This window comes from Somniosus microcephalus, chromosome 9 (assembly GCF_052327205.1).
Source record: "Somniosus microcephalus isolate GS21.2 chromosome 9, FLI_Smic_1.0, whole genome shotgun sequence".
Lineage (NCBI taxonomy): Eukaryota > Metazoa > Chordata > Chondrichthyes > Squaliformes > Somniosidae > Somniosus > Somniosus microcephalus.
In genome coordinates, this window is record NC_140995.1 from 95,694,505 (window position 1) to 95,713,525 (window position 19,021).

The following is a 19,021-nucleotide window of genomic DNA, read 5'->3' on the forward strand; positions in this document are numbered from 1 at the left end:
GCTTCATGTTTAGAGAGACAAGTCAAAAGAATGTGCTCTCTTAGTTCGTGTGGCCAGCTTTTAATGCATAGCCACCTTAATAATGGGAACGGTAGCGTAGTGGTAATGTCACTGGGCTAGTGGACTAATGATCCAGAGATGCGAGTTCAAATCCCACCACAGCAGCTGGGGAATTTAAATTCAGTTAATTAAATAAATCTGCAATAAAAATCTAGTATCAGCAATGGTAACCATGAAACTATCGGATTGTCATAAAAACCCATCTGGTTCATTAATGCCCTTTAGGGAAGGAAATCTGCTGTCCTTACCTGGTCTGGCATATATGTGACTCCAGACCCACAGCAATGTGGTTGACTCTTAACTGCCCTCTGAAATGGCCTAGCAAGTCACTCAGTTGTAACTAACTGCTAAGAAACAAAATATGAAACCAGGCATTGACCTTGGCACCGGCTACGGACACGGCAACGGCATACCGAGCCCAGTCGACCCTGCAAAGTCCTCCTCACCAACATCTGGGGACTTGTGCCAAAATTGGGAGAGCTGTCCCACAGACTAGACAAGCAACAGCCTGACATAGTCATACTCACAGAATCATACCTTTCAGCCAATGTCCCAAACTCCTCCATCACCATCCCTGGGTATGTCCTGTCCCACCGGCAGGACAGACCCACCAGGGGTGGTGGCACCGTGGTATACAGTCAGGAAGGAGTGGCCCTGGGAGTCCTCAACATTGACTCCGGACCCCATGAAGTCTCATGGCTACGGGCAAGGAAACCTCCTGCTGATTACCACCTACCGCCCTCCCTCAGCTGATGAATCAGTACTCCTCCATGTTGAACACCACTTGGAAGTAGCACAGAGTAGCAAGGGCACAGAATGTACTCTGGATGGGGTACTTCAATGTCCATCACCAAGAGTGGGTCGGTAGCACCACTACTGACTGAGCTGGCTGAGTCCTGAAGGATATAACTGCGAGTCTGGGCCTGCGGTAGGTGGTGAATGAACCAACAAGAGGGAAAAACCTACTTGACCTCGTCCTCACCAATCTACCTGTCGCAGATGCATCTGTCCATGATGGCATTGGCAGCAGTGACCACCGCCCAGTCATTGCGGAGACAAAGTCCCGTCTTCACACTGAGAACACCCTCCATCGTGTTGGGTGGCACTACCACCGTGCTAAATGGGATAGATTCAGAACAGATCGAGCAGCTCAAAACTGGGCATCCATGAGGCGCTGTGGGCCATCAGCAGCAGCAGAATTGTATTCCACCACAATCTGTAACCTCATGGCCCGGCATATCCCTCACTCTACCATTACCACCAACCCTGGTTCAACGACGAGTGTACAGGAGCAGCACCAGGTGTACCTAAAAATGAGGTGCCGACCTGGAGAAGCTGCAACACAGGACTACATGCATGCTAAAAAGCAGAAGCAGAATGCTATAGACAGAGCTAAGCGATCCCACAATCAACTGATCAGATCAAAGCTCTGCAGTCCTGCCACGTCCAGTCGCGAATGGTGCTGGACTATTAAACAACTAACAGGAGGAGGAGGCTCCAAGAATATCCCCATTCTCAATGATGGTGGAGCCCAGCACGCGAGTGCAAAAGACAAGGCTTCAGCCAGAAGTGCCGAGTGGATGATCCATATTGGCCTACTCCCGAGGTCCCCACCATCACAGAAGCCAGTCTTCAGACAATTCGATTCACTGCATGTGATATCAAGAAACGGCTGAGTGCACTGGATACAGCAAAGGCTGAGCCCCGACAACATCCCGGCTATCATGCTGAAGACTCGTGCTCCAGAACTAGCCATGCCTCTAGCCAAGCTGTCCCAGTACAGCTACAACACTGGCATCTATCCGACAATGTGGAACACTGCCCAGGTATGTCCTGTCCACAAAAAGCAGGACAAATCCAACCCAGCCAATTACCGCCCCATCAGTCTACTCTCAATCATCAGCAAAGTGATGGAAGGTTTCATCGACAGTGCTATCAAGCGGCACTTACTCACCAAAAACCTGCTCACTGATGCCCAGTTTGGGTTCCGCCAAGACCACTCGGCTCCCGAACGCATTACAGCCTTGGTCCAAACATGGACAAAGAAGCTGAATTCCAGAGATGAGGGGAGAGTGACTGCCCTTGACATCAAGGCAGCATTTGACAGAGTGTGGCACGAAGGAGCCCTAGTAAAACTGAAGTCAATGGAAATCAGGGGGAAAATGCTCCATTGACTGGAGTCATACCTAGCACAAAGTAAGATGGTTGTGGTGGTTGAAGGTCAATCATCACAGCCCCAAGACATCGCTGCAGGAGTTCCTTAGGGCAGTGTCCTAGGCCCAACCATCTTCAGCTGCTTCATCAATGACCTTCCCTCCAACATAAGGTCAGAAATGGGGATGTTCGCTGATGACTGCACAGCGTTCAGTACCATTCGCAGCTCCACAGATAATGAAGCAGTCCATCCCCGCATGCAACAAGACCTGGACGACGTTCAGGCTTGGGCTGATAAGTGACAGGTAACATTCACGTCACAGAAGTGCCAGGCAATGACTATCTCCAACAAGCGAGAGTCGAACCACCTCCCCTTGACATTCAACGGCATTACCATCGCCGAATCCCCCACTATCAACATCCTGGGGGTCACCATTGACCAGAAACTTAACTGGACCAGCCACATAAATACTGTGGTAACAAGAGCAGGTCAGAGGCTAGATATTCTGCGGCGAGTGTCTCACCTTCTGACTCCCCAAAGCCTTTCCACCATCTACAAGGCACAAGTAAGGAGCGTGATGGAATACTCTCCACTTGCCTGGATGAGTGCAGCTCCAACAACACTCAAGAAGCTCAGCACCATCCAGGACAAAGCAATCCGCTTGATTGGCACCCCATCCACCACCTTAAACATTCACTCCCTCCACCACCGGCGTACTGTGGCTGCAGTGTGTGCCATCTACAAGATGCACTGCAGCAACTCGTCAAGGCTTCTTCGGCAGCACCTCCCAAACCCTTGACCTCTTCCACCTAGAAGGACAAGGGCAGCAGGCGCATGGGAACACCACCACCTCCAAGTTCCCCTCCAAGTCACACACCATCCTGACTTAGAATTATATCACCAATCCTTCATCATCGCTGGGTCAAAATCCTGGAACTCCCGAACTAACAGCACTGTGGGAGTACCATCACCACACAGACTGCAGCGGTTCAAGGAGGTGGCTCACCACCACCTTCTCAATGGCAACTAGGGATGGGCAATAAATGCTGGCATTGCAAGCCATGCCCTGATCCCATAAAACAAATACATTTTTTTTTTTTTAAAGAAAATACCCTTGGCTAGCAAAAATCTATCTATCTCAGATTCTAAATTATTAATTGAGCTATATCATCTGTTGCTTTTTGTAGGAGAGAGTTATAGTCTGATCTGCCTGTCCATACTGAAAATAGCAGCCCTAGCAAGAAGGTAAGTGTCTGAATTGATGTGCGATGTTCCACTTTGGCAGAATACCATGGGGTGGAGGTCCACCTACGCCAATGGCCCACCTCTGATTACAGCTGATTTTCCAGGGGCACGATAATTTTGGCAATCTGCTATCCAGATTTCTACCTCCAATGAGAAGTCCGCCCGAGTGGGATACAAAATGGTTGCAGAAGGCCTCGGGCACCTGCCACTCTGCAGTGTAACCGGAATAAGGTGCCCAACCTTCCTGGAATGACCATGAATTACCCAGAATTGGGGGTTCCTCCTCCGAGCATTGCCTCAGCAGCCCGGGGGATCAGCAGTTTCAATTTCCCGCCGCAGTGCACCATGTGAGTGCAGTCGGGAGGGGGCCGGGAAGTCCGGAATCAGAGGGTTCTCTGAAATCGGTGGGAGTCGAGAGTGGGAGGGACGAGATGGAGATTGGGGGGAATCAGGGGGAAGAGGGAGACTGGGGTGGGCGTGGGGCCCAGCATTTCCCACAGAGCCAGAAGCAGCATCAGGAAGGTAATGAGTGGGAGCAGCATTGAGAGAGGAGCAGCTAATAAAGGAATGAGAACCCTACTGTGGGTAAACAGTGAAAGACTATTTCCACTGGTGGGTGAATGGGGAGCTAGGGAATGGAAACAAAAGATTCTCACTGGAAGAAAGGGGGAACGGAGGAGGAAAGTTCTTGAGCCGAGGGCTATTAGGCCATGGGGTACTTCACCACATGTGGCTATTGAGGTAGAGACTAAGGGGGAGAAATTCGGTATAGCCCTGTTTGGGGCGCCATTAGTGGCCATGCGCAAAGTTTAGCGCCTGGTGCTAATTATCGCCTCCGACGGCAAACTTGGCTTTTATCGCCCCTGGAGATGATTGGAGCGCTAAATCAGGCGCTACATACCTCTCTTAAGGCGCTATGGCCGAGGAGTGAGGCGCTACCTCAGAGGGCGGGCGCAGCGCAGGTGCTATCAGTTAGCGAATGAACACAGACACACTAGCGCCGGTCAGTTCTTAAAGGGGAGGGTTGATCTTGCTCTGCAGCCACATCCTGCTCAGTGGAGCCTTGAATCTCAGCCTGGGCAGACCTGTGGCTAAATCTAGCAGCCAAGGACTATGGAGAGGGCCAGGGAGCAAGCACAGCGCTTCTGCGAGCAGGCCTTGGAGGCTCTGGTTGGCACAGTGGAGTGCAGAAGATCTATTCTGTACCCAGAGAGTGGCAGGAGGTCTTTGCCACGCGAGTACAGAAGAGTGTGGAGGGAGGTGGCTCAGAGAGTCACCTCAAGCAGCATGGTGCCTAGGACCCATCTCCAATGTAGGAAAAGTTCAACAACCTCACTCGGGTCGTCAGGGTGAGTGCCTTTTTTTCAAAAACCTCTCCATCCTTCCATCTCAACCTCACTTTATGGCCAGAGGGTCTTAAAAGCCCCAATGCCCAACACTCATCCAACACCTATGGCCCTTTCATCAAACACACATGCACATTCCACACTTTGCATAGAGTAAGGGCTATTCAACTATGGGAGGCATTTCAGGCATGAACATGGCTGCATACAGTAAGGGCTATTCAACTATGGCAGGCATTTCAGGCAAGACCATGGCTGCATACAGTAAGGGCTATTCAACTATGGCAGGCATTTCAGGCAAGCCCATGGCTGTATATTTACTCAGACGCCGTCCTTTTTCTTGCAGGCCAAGCTATCTCATAATAGGAGACAGCAGCAAAGGACCGGTGGAGGGCGGCCTCAGCTGCAACCCCTCAGCGATCTTGTGGTGCGCGTCCAGCGGATTGTGGCAAGCCAGGTGATTGGTCCCGTCGCCACTGGAGACGCCGACCCCGTTCTGGACAGCAATGGTAAGGTCATCATCTTTTTGTCCTTTCTCCTTCCACTTGTTCCTCACAACACTAGCCTTTGACACTTTCAATCCAAATCACTAAATCGCTGCACTCATGCCTCCCTTGCTGCCACCCTGTCCTCACGCTAAAGCCACTCTTGTACCTCCCTGCTTTCAGATGGTGATTCACCAGGTGAGGAGACGGGCCCTCAAGCTGCCAGTGGGAGTGACGCTGAAGGCGAGGAGGAAGAGGAAGCCGGAGCATCAGCGCCACCCTCTCCTGAGGAAGCCCATGCCCACACTGGGAACACGCCTTCCCTGGAGGGGAGCAGGGGGGAACGGTCTGATGAGGTTGAAGCTCCAGGACCCAGCAGGCTGCAGCAACGCGATGGGGGTAGGGAAGCTCAGGGTCCTTTTCCCCGGAGGGAGAGTATGCCATTTAGTCCCGCTGCACGGGACGCAGAGGAGGAGCGGGTCCTCACTGAAATGAGCGCCCAGGCGGAGCAAAGGCACACTGAGCTCATGGTTGCAGTGGCAAGGGTGCCCGAATCAATTGAATCACTGGCAAGGAGTGTGGAGCACTTCACTGTAGCACAGGCGGCTGCCACGCAAATTCTTAGTGCTGCAATGCAGTCACTGGCTGGTCTCATGCAGACACAGATTGAGGCCACGCAAACACTGTCTGCTGCCACCCTCGCTGGATCGGACACATTTCCCCGGGGCTCTCACCGCGCCGCAGCAGGCTAGCAATCTGTGCTCCATGAGATTGCTCCGGATGCTGAAGTGCTGCCCCGTGGCAGTGTCAGTGTGTCGGTCGAGCATAGAGTTGCTGTCCTCTCTCAAGATGACAGCATTCCTGCTGCCACCACTGGCACTTCTCCACTGCAGTTGCCACTGCCTGTAGGACAGATTGCTGCCGCCCATGCAGAGTTGGTGCTGTTTGCAGCCGGGCCCTCCAGGCCCAGAGCTGGTCGAGGCCATCCTTCAAGGGCATTTGCAGTCTCAGGTTGTGACAATCAGCAGCCTTCCACCAGCCTTGCTGCAGCCACTGGGGTCCCATTACAGAGGAGCTGCAGGGTGGGAAGGGGGGAAGTGCGCAAGGGAAGGAGATCACCCTCGAAGGGCAAAAAGTAGGAGGTGTGACAAAATGTTTTTCATTCTTTTATTAAAGGCCAAGGTTCGTGGTCAAATTTTTGTAACTGTTTTTGACATTGTTTCCAGGTTGTGACAGCCAGTTATGTTAATGACTTTTTTTTTGTGTTTCTTTCTATTAGTTTGTCATGTGGAAATGAGACACACAGAGTTTGTCAAATAAAGAAGTTTCTGTATTCAAAATGTACATGTTTGGTCTTTGCAATCATTGTTGCCTTGACCGGCTTAGGGGTTGCGGGATGGTTTCATTCAGGTTGTTTGAATGGCAGAAGCCATTTCCTCAGAAGGGGCCTAGAAGCGACTTGCTATGAGCCTTTGACGGACGGCCCTTCCACTTCGTACATTGTGTGCCTCCCTCCTACCTTGGTGCTGCTGATGATCATCCTCCTGCTCCTCTTCCTCCTCTGGTGGTGCTCCAATGTCTGGTGACATTGGCTGGGTCCTGAGGATTGCAAGGTTATGCAGCATGCAGCACACAACAACGAAGTGGGAGACTCGCTCAGGCGAGTACGGAAGGGCTCCTCCAGAATGGTCCAGACAGCAGAACCGTTGCTTGAGCACGCCGATTGTGTGCTCAACGATGTTCCTGGTAGCTTGATGGCTCTCGTTGTATCGCAGCTCAGCAGGGGTGTTAGGCGTACGGAGCGGTGCCATCAGCTAGGTGCACAGAGGATATCGCTTGTCCCCGAGAAGCCAACCACTGGGTGATGCGGTGCCTGGAAAAGGTCTGCCACAGAAGTCTGGCGCAGGATGAAGGCATCGTGGCTGCTGCCAGGAAAGTGGGAATTGACAGCGAGTATCAGCTGTCTGCGGTCACAGACCAACTGAACGTTTAAGGAATGGAAGCCCTTTCGGTTGCGGAAATCCTCGGCATTCTCTTGCGGCGCACGCAAAGCCACATGCGTGCAGTCAATGGCGCCCTGCACCATGGGGGAGCCCGCTATCATCGCAAAGCCCATTGCGCGTTCTTGCTGCTTGACCGGGGTCATGGGGAAAGAAATGTACTGTCGTCTCCTTTAAAAGAGAGCATGTGTGACCTGACGGATGCAGCAATGCACCGCGAACTGGGAGATATTGGTGATGTCCCCTGTAGCTGAATGAAATGAGCCGGTGGCATAAAAGTTGAGAGCCACTGTTATCTTCACTGCCACTGACAGAGACGTCCTGCTCCTCAGTTGAGGCTGCAGATCTGGCTGCAGCAGGTGGCAGAGCTCAGTGACCACCTCCTTGCTGAAGCGCAGCCTTCGCAAACACTGCTCCTCAGACATATTAATGTAGGAGAACTGTTGGCGAAAAACCCTGGGAGGGTAAGGTCTCCTGCACAGAGGCCTGTTGGCCCTCCTCTGTCTGGCCATGATTGCCACTCTCCCTCTGCATCTCTGTGCCCTCTGAATGTGATGGAGAAGGACAATGTCCCCATCCATTGCAGCCCCCATAGTATCTAGGCAATCAAAGTTATGAAGGTCAAAAACCAAAGTACCTGCAAAGTTATGGTCAGAAGCCAAAACTACCTCAGACAGCGTTGACTCAATGCAGAAGTCTCTCTTTCTCTCTTTGTCTCTCTCAAAATCTCTCTCTCTCTCTCAGAACGAGTGGTGCAAAAATGGCTACCACACAAAAGCCAGGAAGAGGCCCCCTTTAAATAGCGCCCCCCCAGCCCCACAGCGATTGGGAAGCGTTCCAGTCTACCTGTCGTTGGTTGCGCCAGGCGGAAAGGAGGGGGGCGCCACTCAATTTCCATCCCGGGGCGTCACAAGGGCGTTGCACTCTCGAATGCCGTCAAGATCTGCGTGCGCAGGAGATTGGGCGGTATTGTTTAGCGCCGCCGCAAAATGTCCGGTCAATTTCGCGAGAGGCGCAGATATCGCCGCCCACGGGCGGTAGTTGCTTTGCGCCCTCTTAAGGCGCTAATGGGAGGCGCAAACCAACTGAATTTTCCCCCCTAAAACTTCATTCCAAAGGGAATGGGATAAATATTCAAAAGGGAGGAATATAAAAAGATCGGAGGGCGGAGATGTGGTTACAGGAGAGCGCGCCAGCACCAGGGGTCGAATGGCCTCCTCCTGTGTTGCAAATTCCATCAGTCTCCTTTACGGAGTCCAAGAACAGGGAGCGGTTTACAAATATTGGTGCGGAGCTGAATTTAGAATGTGGTGCCGTGAGAAGTGCCCTAAATACTGAGCCCACTGCCCTTTGTGCAAGCTCTCGGTTTGGTTCAGGTCGGTCTGTGCTGCCCGGTTTTGACGAGTGAAGTCCAAGTGCAGATCAGAACTGACTGAGGTTCCCAGGTCAGAGTCGTCACCTTCACACGGAACCTGGGTCCAAACTAGAATCAGGCCTGCTAAAAGTGACATCGACTGCGGAGCCTGTCTGCACCTTGTGCAGTGCAGGGGGATTCTGGCTATAGTTTCAGGGTGAATATCAGCAGGTTATAGGATTACTACTAGTTACAGGTAGGATATCGGGGCATTACACCTATTACTACCATTGCATTACTATTGGTTATGAGGGGAACGGAGTGTTACCATTATTACTATTAGTTATCAGTGAAATTTCAGTGAGTTACCATTAGTTACTGGTGGAATCAAAGTTAATCTCACCTCTGGTTTTCCCTCTGAGAATCACTCCCCCACTATCAGATTTCCCCCTTCCACCCCCCCTTCGTTTCTTTCCCCCTTCCCCGCCCTCGGTTTCCCCCCTCAGTTCCTTTCCCCCTTCCCCCACCCCCAGGTTCCTTTCCCCCTTCCCCCCACCACCTCAGTTCCCCCCCTTCGTTTCTTTCCCCCTGCCCCCCCCTCCCTCGGTACCCCCCCTTCCCCCGCTCGGTCCCCCCGCTTTCTTTCCCTTCCCCCCCTCGCTTTCTTTCCCCCTTCCCCCCTCGCTTTCTTTCCCCCTTCCCCCCCTCGCTTTCTTTCCCCCTTCCCCCCCTCGCTTTCTTTCCCCCTTCCCCCCCTCGCTTTCTTTCCCCCTTCCCCCCCTCGCTTTCTTTCCCCCTTCCCCCCTCGCTTTCTTTCCCCCCTTCCCCCCTCGCTTTCTTTCCCTTCCCCCCTCGCTTTCTTTCCCCCTTCCCCCCTCGCTTTCTTTCCCCCTTCCCCCCTCGCTTTCTTTCCCCCTTCCCCCTCGCTTTCTTTCCCCCTTCCCCCCCTCGCTTTCTTTCCCCCTTCCCCCCTCGCTTTCTTTCCCCCTTCCCCCCTCGCTTTCTTTCCCCCTTCCCCCCTCGCTTTCTTTCCCCCTTCCCCCCTCGCTTTCTTTCCCCCTTCCCCCCTCGCTTTCTTTCCCCCTTCCCCCCTCGCTTTCTTTCCCCCTTCCCCCCTCGCTTTCTTTCCCCCTTCCCCCCCTCGCTTTCTTTCCCCCTTCCCCCCTCGCTTTCTTTCCCCCTTCCCCCCTCGCTTTCTTTCCCCCTTCCCCCCTCGCTTTCTTTCCCCCTTCCCCCCTCGCTTTCTTTCCCCCTTCCCCCCCTCGCTTTCTTTCCCCCTTCCCCCCCTCGCTTTCTTTCCCCCTTCCCCCCTCGCTTTCTTTCCCCCTTCCCCCCTTTCTTCCCCTTCCCCCTCGCTTTCTTTCCCCCTTCCCCCCTCGCTTTCTTCCCCCCTTCCCCCCCTCGCTTTCTTTCCCCTTCTCCCCCCCCCGCTTTCTTTCCCCCTTCCCCCCCCTCGGTTTCTTTCCCCCTTCCCCCCCTCCGCGTTTCTTTCCCCTTCCCCCCCCTCGCTTTCTTTCCCCCCTTCCCCCCCCCTCGTTTCTTTCCCCCTTCCCCCCCCCTCGGTTTCTTTCCCCTTCCCCCCCCCCCTCGGTTTCTTTCCCCCTTCCCCCCCCCTCGGTTTCTTTCCCCCTTCCCCCCCCCCTCGGTTTCTTTCCCCCTTCCCCCCCCCCCTCGGTTTCTTTCCCCTTCCCCCCCCCCTCGGTTTCTTTCCCCCTCCCCCCACCTCGGTTTCTTTCCCCCTCCCCCCCACCTCGGTTTCTTTCCCCCTCCCCCCCCCACCTCGGTTTCTTTCCCCCTCCCCCCACCTCGGTTTCTTTCCCCCTCCCCCCACCCTCGGTTTCTTTCCCCCTCCCCCCACCTCGGTTTCTTTCCCCCCCTCCCCCCACCTCGGTTTCTTTCCCCCTCCCCCCCTCGCTTTCTTTCCCCCTTCCCCCCTCGCTTTCTTTCCCCCTTCCCCCCTTCTTTCCCCCTTCCCCCCTCGCTTTCTTTCCCCCTTCCCCCCTCGCTTTCTTTCCCCCTTCCCCCCCTCGCTTTCTTTCCCCCTTCCCCCCCCGCTTTCTTTCCCCCTTCCCCCCCCTCGGTTTCTTTCCCCCTTCCCCCCCCCCTCGGTTTCTTTCCCCCTTCCCCCCCTCGCTTTCTTTCCCCCTTCCCCCCCCCTCGGTTTCTTTCCCCCTTCCCCCCCCCTCGGTTTCTTTCCCCCTTCCCCCCCCCCTCGGTTTCTTTCCCCCTTCCCCCCCCCTCGGTTTCTTTCCCCCTTCCCCCCCCCCCTCGGTTTCTTTCCCCCTCCCCCCACCTCGGTTTCTTTCCCCCTCCCCCCACCTCGGTTTCTTTCCCCCTCCCCCCACCTCGGTTTCTTTCCCCCTCCCCCCACCTCGGTTTCTTTCCCCCTCCCCCCACCTCGGTTTCTTTCCCCCTCCCCCCACCTCGGTTTCTTTCCCCCTCCCCCCACCTCGGTTTCTTTCCCCCTCCCCCCACCTCGGTTTCTTTCCCCCTCCCCCCACCTCGGTTTCTTTCCCCCTCCCCCCACCTCGGTTTCTTTCCCCCTCCCCCCACCTCGGTTTCTTTCCCCCTCCCCCCACCTCGGTTTCTTTCCCCCTCCCCCCACCTCGGTTTCTTTCCCCCTCCCCCCACCTCGGTTTCTTTCCCCCTCCCCCCACCTCGGTTTCTTTCCCCCTCCCCCCACCTCGGTTTCTTTCCCCCTCCCCCCACCTCGGTTTCTTTCCCCCTCCCCCCACCTCGGTTTCTTTCCCCCTCCCCCCACCTCGGTTTCTTTCCCCCTCCCCCCACCTCGGTTTCTTTCCCCCTCCCCCCACCTCGGTTTCTTTCCCCCTCCCCCCACCTCGGTTTCTTTCCCCCTCCCCCCACCTCGGTTTCTTTCCCCCTCCCCCCACCTCGGTTTCTTTCCCCCTCCCCCCACCTCGGTTTCTTTCCCCCTCCCCCCACCTCGGTTTCTTTCCCCCTCCCCCCACCTCGGTTTCTTTCCCCCTTCCCCGGCTCACAGGTGGCCTCCTGGTTGTTGGAACTTGTCGCACAACTGCTGCTAGCACAAAACCATAAGGAAAAATACTCAACTACAGGGGACCCAATCTTTCATACGGTAATTGTCACATTTGTAGAAGTCATGTAATCAGATGTCATGTGATCAGGCATCACATGGCCAGATATCATGTGGTCAGAATGTCACATGATCAAACCTCCAGGAATGCCTCCAACCAGAGTTGGCAACTCTAGGCCGGAAGCTTCTATTAGATTTTTAAAATGTGATCCCAAATTACTTCAATCTATGCAATCGATCACCCTTTAAATATTAAGAGATGCTCCCTGGCTCTTGCAACCTTGGACACCCAAGAATACACCAGCACTCATAGCATGTTGCTCATGTGCAAGCGATAGGAAATATGTCAGCTGATGTAATTTCACCATTTGCATGCTCTCTTATTTTACCCACCCATAATTGGACAGACGTAATCTCCATCCCGACCACTTCCGTCAGAAAACCCCGGAAGAGCAGGGACAAGCAGGGAGCTGGCAGAGCAACTTCTAAAAGATTTTCCACCCCACTGAAGGTACACCAAGGAGGTGGTCTAACCCCAGTGGAAAATCTTAGCCAATAACTGAATCTTGATTTTTTTTATTTTTTTTTTTAAATAAGTTTAGTGATTTCAATAACATATTGGCCCTGAAATTAGGATCGGGAGCTTGCCGCGCGTGCAAGCCCCCGATGTGCACTCACCCTGCGCGCCGACATCTGAAGCCCGGGCCTGCTTGCATTTCCTGTCACTGGCCCGGTTCAGATGTCGGCGCGATGTGCTTACCTGATCCAGCGGCGTAGTTAGTGCGATGTGCCGGCTGGGATCAGGTGAGCACTGTGCAGCCAATCAGGGGAGGGGAAACTCATTCATGAGTTTGACAGTAAGAGCTGTCAAACTCATGAAAACTCCTGGCCCCAAAACACTACTTAAACCTGAAAGAAAATTAAAAAAAACATTGCACTACTTAAATGAACAATAAAGAACTCTGAAAAACTATTTTAAACAATAATTTTAAAAATTGAAAAAAAAATTTATATAAAAAAATCAGGGCTAAAACTAAACTTACCTTACTGTAAATTCTTTAAAAATAACAAACCTGTGGAAAAAAAATTCTCTATTGTACTAAAAGCCCACTTACCTGAAAAACTAAGTACTTGCGTGTGGTTTTTCAATGCGTAAAGACCGGAGGCCTTTACACACGCGCAACTCTGGGAAAAAAAAAGGAATTTCATTGCGCACGCGCTGCCTGTGCAGTCGCGCGCGCTCTGCCTCTTAACCCCTTGGGTCAGAGGACAGGAAATGCCGGTTTTCAGCACATGCGCTGTGCATGCTGAAAACCGGCAATTCCTCCGGGTACACGCGTGAGTACCCCGTCCGTACTCCCGCGTTGTGCCCGGAATTACTGGGCCAATGAACATTCCACAGAGCCAGTATTCATTTTTGTTAGCAAAATGGGCACTCTGTAAATTTATGTAAATAAAACTTCTAGACTGAAACTAGACAAAGATGGATTCTATATTATTTTGAAATGATTTTCTCAGAATCATAGTTTGAATAGATCAGACAATATTTCCATATTAAAATGATTTCGAGTGGGTAGCGAACTCACCTCTGAGTCAGTAGGTTGTGGGTTCATGTCCCACTCCAGAGACTTGATCACAAAATCTAGGCTGACACTCCAGTGCAGTGCTGAGGAAGTGCTGCACTGTCGGAGGTGCCGTCTTTCGGATGAGACGTTAAACCGAGACCCCGTCTGCGCTCTCAGGTGGACGTAAAAGATCCTATGGCACTATTTCGAAGAGGAGCAGGGGAGTTATCCCCAGTGTCCTGGCTAATATTTGTCCCTCAATCAACATAATAAAAACAGATTAACTGGTCATTGTCACATTGCTGTTTGTGGGAGCTTGCTGTGCACAAATTGGTGGCTGCGTTTCCTACATTACAACAGTGACTATACTTCACTGGCTGTAAAGTGCTTTGGGACATCCTGAGGTGAAAGGTGCTATGAGTCTTTCTTTCTAGCAAAGAATGTGTGGAGCACAGCAACTATCCATCAAAACAATAAGTCGAACGAGGTAAATTCATTCCTTACAGGAGTCCTGTTGCCAAGAATATACCCACACTCACGAGCCTAGCAGCTTAACTTCACTGCACTGCTTAAAGCAATAACTATGGTTTCTTTCTCCTGCACTTACTGCAGCATTTCATTGTTGTTGAGTCCTTACCTGCTTCAATTGCCTCCCCCACTTTCTCAGAATCTACCGAAAGGTATAAATTGGTGTGGTATGCTTTCAGATATCCGACTGGACTTTTTCCACCCGTCATACAGAATCGTTCAATTGCCAAACCTGTTTGAAAAAACCAAAGGGAACGTTGTTTTTAAGATGCAGCCCTCCTTAGGCAGCTTATTGAAATTCATTTTCAATTTGCAAGCGTATATCTATAAAAATCATCTTTTCAATATATATGTATAATAACAAGTCGATAGTGTGTGCTTGTTCACATTCCATTACAAAACAGGTTACACCCTTCCAGTGCTGATGAATTGAGTCATTCAGGCATTAATAGGCTGCAGGCACTGCCAATAAGTCTACTTATTCACCAGCCCCTTCTGTGCTTAAACCTGGTCACATCTATGATGCACGCAGGTCAATCTTCAACATTGATATAGACATGTGCATTGTACACGGATGTGTCATTTCCAACCCCCGTGGGGTGGCAAATCAGCCCAGGTCCAAGTGTATTAACAGGTTAATGGAACAAGACATCAATCATTCAGTCATGTCCTGCCCAAGTTGTGCAATGCAAGTACAGAATTGTCTGGTTCCACTCAGAGCTCTAATCTTAGATTAAGGGAATTTGTGCAATGTGCATGCTGTATGCTGGGAGTCAGGGCTCCATGCAGGATGTGGGGGAAGAAATCCCTGAACTCCATTCTCATAAGAACTCTCATGGTTATGCTCTCAGAAGCTGAGTGGCTATGAAGCAAGTGTTTTTTTCGCTCTCATTTCATGTTTTCTGTTGGTGTTTCTGGGTGGGAGCAGAAATGTGAACTCTGTCATTGGGGGGGAGACTCATGCTCCAATTTTAGCTGTCCCCACCTGGCAGAAACCGGGCGGGGTCAGTTAGAATAAGGCGAGCCACTTACCTGCTTATTCTCACTGCCTTCCTGTCGTGCCCCAATATTAACCTGCTCTTTTGAGAAGGGGTACAGGCCCCCCTCAGAAAGGAAGTGGAGTCCTAATCAATGTTCCCTCTAATTTTTTTTGTACTCCTTTGAGTGCAACCTTTTCGCCTGTGGGCAAATTTTACAACAATAATGACAGCAACAGCAACCACTTAAAAGCATATATACAGTAATGCCATATTGCCACCCCAACGTCTCAAATCATGAGACAATCAGACAAGGTTCTGTACAAGTTTAACATAACTTAACTGCTTCTGAATTCTATTCCTCTAGAAATGAACCCCAATGCTTTATTTGCACTTTATGGCTTTTTTAACTTTTGTTGCTACATTTAATAATTTGTGAAGCTATATCCCTAGATCCCTTTGCACCTCTACCCCATTTAGACTCTTACTTTCCAAGGAGTAGGTCGCCTCCTTATTCCTCCTACCAAAATGCACCACCGCCCACTCACCTATATGGAAATTCATTTGTCATTTACATGCCCATTCTGCAAGTTTGTTTACAGTAGAATTAATTAAAAGCTTTTAGTACGTCATGTACAAACTATTAAAAAAAAAATCCTTGTCAGAAATGACTGGGACATAAAAGAACTGCATAATAGTGCGTTAGCACTTCAGAAATGTCACTCAGTTACACAGTTATAAGAACATAAGAAATAGGAGTAGGCCATTCGGCCCCTCGAGCCTGCTCCGCCATTCCATAAGGTCATGGCTGATCGGATCTTGGCCTCAACTCCACTTTCCTGCCCGCTCCCCATAACCCTTGATTCCCGTTTTTCAAAAATCTGTCTATCTCCACCTTGAATATATTCAATGACTCAGTCTCCACAGCTCTCTGGGGTAGAGAATTCCAAAGATTCACGACCCTCCGAGATGAAATTCCTCCTCATCTGTGTTTTAAATGGATAACCCCTTATTCTGAAACTATCCCCCCAGTTCTAGATTCCCCCACAAGGGGAAACATCGGCCCTGCACCTACCCTGTCAAGCCCCATCAGAATCTTATATGTTTCAATAAGATCACGTCTCATTCTTCTAAACTCCAATGAGTATAGGCCCAACCTGCTCAACCTTTCCTCATAAAACAACCCCTTCAACTCAGGAATAAACCTAATGAACCTTCTCTGAACTGCCTCCAATGCAAGTATATCCTTCCTTAAATAAGGAGACCAAAACTGTACGTAGTACCCCAGGTGTGGTCTCACCAATACCCTGTACAGTTGTAGCAAGACTTCCCTACTTTTATAGTCCATCCCCCTTGCAATGAAGGCCAATATTTCATTTGCCTTCCTAATTACTTGCTGTACCTGCATGCTAACCTTTTGTGTTTCATGTACAAGGACCCCCAGATCACTCTGTACCGCAGCATTCTGTAGTCTCTCTCCATTTAAGTATTTTGCTTTTTTATTCTTGTGGATAACCTCACATTTTCCCACATTATACTCCATCTGCCAAATTTTTGCCCACTCACTTAACCTATCTATATCCCTTTGCAGACTCTTTGGGCAGGATTTTCATTGGGCCGTGGAGTCACGATTGGAAGCGTGTGGGAGTTTAAAATCCCGAAATCGGGGGTCCCGACCCCATCCCGCCTCCATGCCAGTTTCAAAGGTGGCGGATACCCGCCCCGCACTGGGACCCGCCTCCCCGAGGCGGTAAGGGGAATTAGTGCCAATTAACTGCCTGTTAACAGGTAGTTAATAGGCAGTTTTTAGCCTAATCCCTATTTTTATTGTTGAAGTGTGGGATTCCCGACGGCGCCAAACCACGCCAAGTTAGCGAGGCGGGCCGTCGGGATGAAGGGCTTGGAAGGGTCGAGATGTCCGGTGTTCAGGTGCATGAGTGCAGAGGTAAGTGTGTTTGGTCTGTGTAAAGTGTTTAAAGAATTTCTACTAACCTTTACTTACCTTTACAGCCTTCCTTCCTTCAGGTCTCGGGAGTCCCTCATCTCACTGGCACAGAAAGCAGAATGGCCGCCAGCTGTCAAAATCTGCAGCCTCTGCTTTCTGTTCCGGGGAGATCTCTAAATCATCCTGAGGGGAAGGAATTAACCTGGAGTACAGATTGTCAGTGTTTGACAGCTTCAAACAGCTGTGAAGCGCTGATATTTCATCTGTCAAAGGTCTTGACAGATGAAATATCAATCTGTGTTGTCACCTGTTGCCGGGTGGTCCTTAATTGGACTGCTGAGCCCGCTGGGTGGGCTCAACAAGGTCAATCAAGTCAAAATCGCATGGGTTGGCTAGAACTCGATGGAGGCGGGACTAGAACCCCAAAAGTTGTAGTCCCGCCTCCTACCCGACTCCTCAATGAAAATCCAGCCCTTTGTGTATTCCTTACAACTTGCTTTCCCACCTATCTTTGTAGCATCAGCAAATTTGGCTACAGTTCACTCAGTACCTTCATCCAAGTCATTAATATAGATTGTAAATAGTTGAGGCCCCAGCACTGATCCCTGTGGCACCCCACTAGTTACAGTTTACCAACCTGAAAATGACCCATTTATTCCGACTCTCTGTTTTCTGTTAGTTAGCCAATCCTCTATCCAATCTAATATATTACCCCCAACACCATGAGCTCTTATCATGTGCAGTAACCTTTTATGCGGCACTTTATCGAATGCCTTCTGGAAATCCAAATACACTACATCTACTGGTTCCCCTTTATCCACCCTGCTCGTTACATCCTCAAAGAACTCTAGTAAATTTGCCAAACATGATTTCCCTTTCATAAAACCATGTTGACTCTGCTTGACTGCATTATGATTTTCTAAATGTCCTGCTGTTACTTCCTTAATAATGGATTCCAGCATTTTCCCAATGAGAGATGTTAGGCTAACGGGCCTATAGTTTCCTGCTTTCTGTCTCCCTCCTTTCTTGAATAGGGGAGTTACATTTGTGGTTTTCCAATCCGCTGGGACCTCTCCAGAATCCAGGGAATTTTGGTAGATTACAACCAACGCATTCACTATCTCTGCAGCCACTTCTTCTGCAACGACAAACAATCCAAAAGCCTAAGGTATATCTATTCGTGCAATTAGTATTAATTTTAAAGTTTTCAACATATTATCCCATCCCTCATGTCACTATACCAATGGCTGCACAAGCAGCAGCCGCGCACCTTAGAGAGAGCAGTGATCCCACTTTAAATATGCAGATCTGGTCTAATTGTATCATCAGGACCTGATCTGTAATTTTAGTTGAAGGCCTGAGCAGATGGCCAGTTACAACTCCTCAGTCAGGCAAACTTGTGCTGGATTGTGGGCCAGGACGGGCCCAGAAGATAAGTTTTACATTTTTATTTTGTGGGGGAGTGCTCTTCCGGACCTCACAAGGAAGCGTTGGGCCTCCCTTGCACTGGGCTAACCCACCTGCCCCCGATCACCACTGACAGCCCTACCCCCCTGCACCCCCCACCCACCTCATCCCGATTCAGTTGACAGCCTTCTTCCCCCACCCCTCGCAAATCTCTGCTGACAGCCTTGTCCCGTGCCCCCCCCACCATCTCCGAATCTCTGCTGACAGCCTTCTCCCGCCCCCCTACACCACCTCTGAATCTCTGCAGACAGCCTTCTTCCCCCTCGCAATTTTTCCATAGGCTTCTCTCCGCCCCCACCTCCATCCCCACCCCACCCCCTCCTGACTGCCCCACTCACACAGGCCCCTGGCTGCAGCCTCCTGCTGTTAAGATTGGCAGAGCCTCCAGGTCCCTGGCCTTGCTGGGTTCCTCGCCTGCTACTGGGCTCCCCTGCACCCCATGAAAATCGAGGCTTCAAATTTTCACAGTGACCAAAGGGGTGAAGAAACAAGAATGGAGAGGAAGGCAACAGACTCCAGATCTTGAGCGACCATGCCCCGGATGTTTGGTGAGGTTTAAAGAGGAGGGATTTTTTTGCCATTTTCACAAAAAATTTTGAATGTAAATTTTCAAATGACCATTATTAGTTTTCAATATTTCTATTTATAAGTTTCCCCTTTACAAAAGAGTAAATCAAGATGATTTGTTTATTGCAATGCACAAAATATGCTACATATGAATATTTCCCACACATGACAAGCAGATACAAACTATCGGAAGGTTTCTCAATCAAATTGACCTGCCCTTTTCAGTATTATTGCTAACAGATCATATATATACCTTGCTGCTATAACAAACCTGA

At 50.8% G+C, this 19,021-nt stretch overlaps 1 protein-coding gene across 1 annotated transcript in view; it reads right to left on the minus strand.

Annotated features, from left to right (window-relative positions):
- Positions 1-19,021, minus strand: part of LOC147112546 (cytosolic 5'-nucleotidase 1A-like) — a 65,944-nt gene that overhangs the window by 32,261 nt on the left and 14,662 nt on the right. Inside the window, exon 4 of the mRNA XM_085996874.1 lies at positions 13,900-14,022. Within this exon, the coding sequence (XP_085853000.1) occupies positions 13,900-14,022 (123 nt within the window). The remainder of the gene's footprint in view (positions 1-13,899; positions 14,023-19,021) is intronic.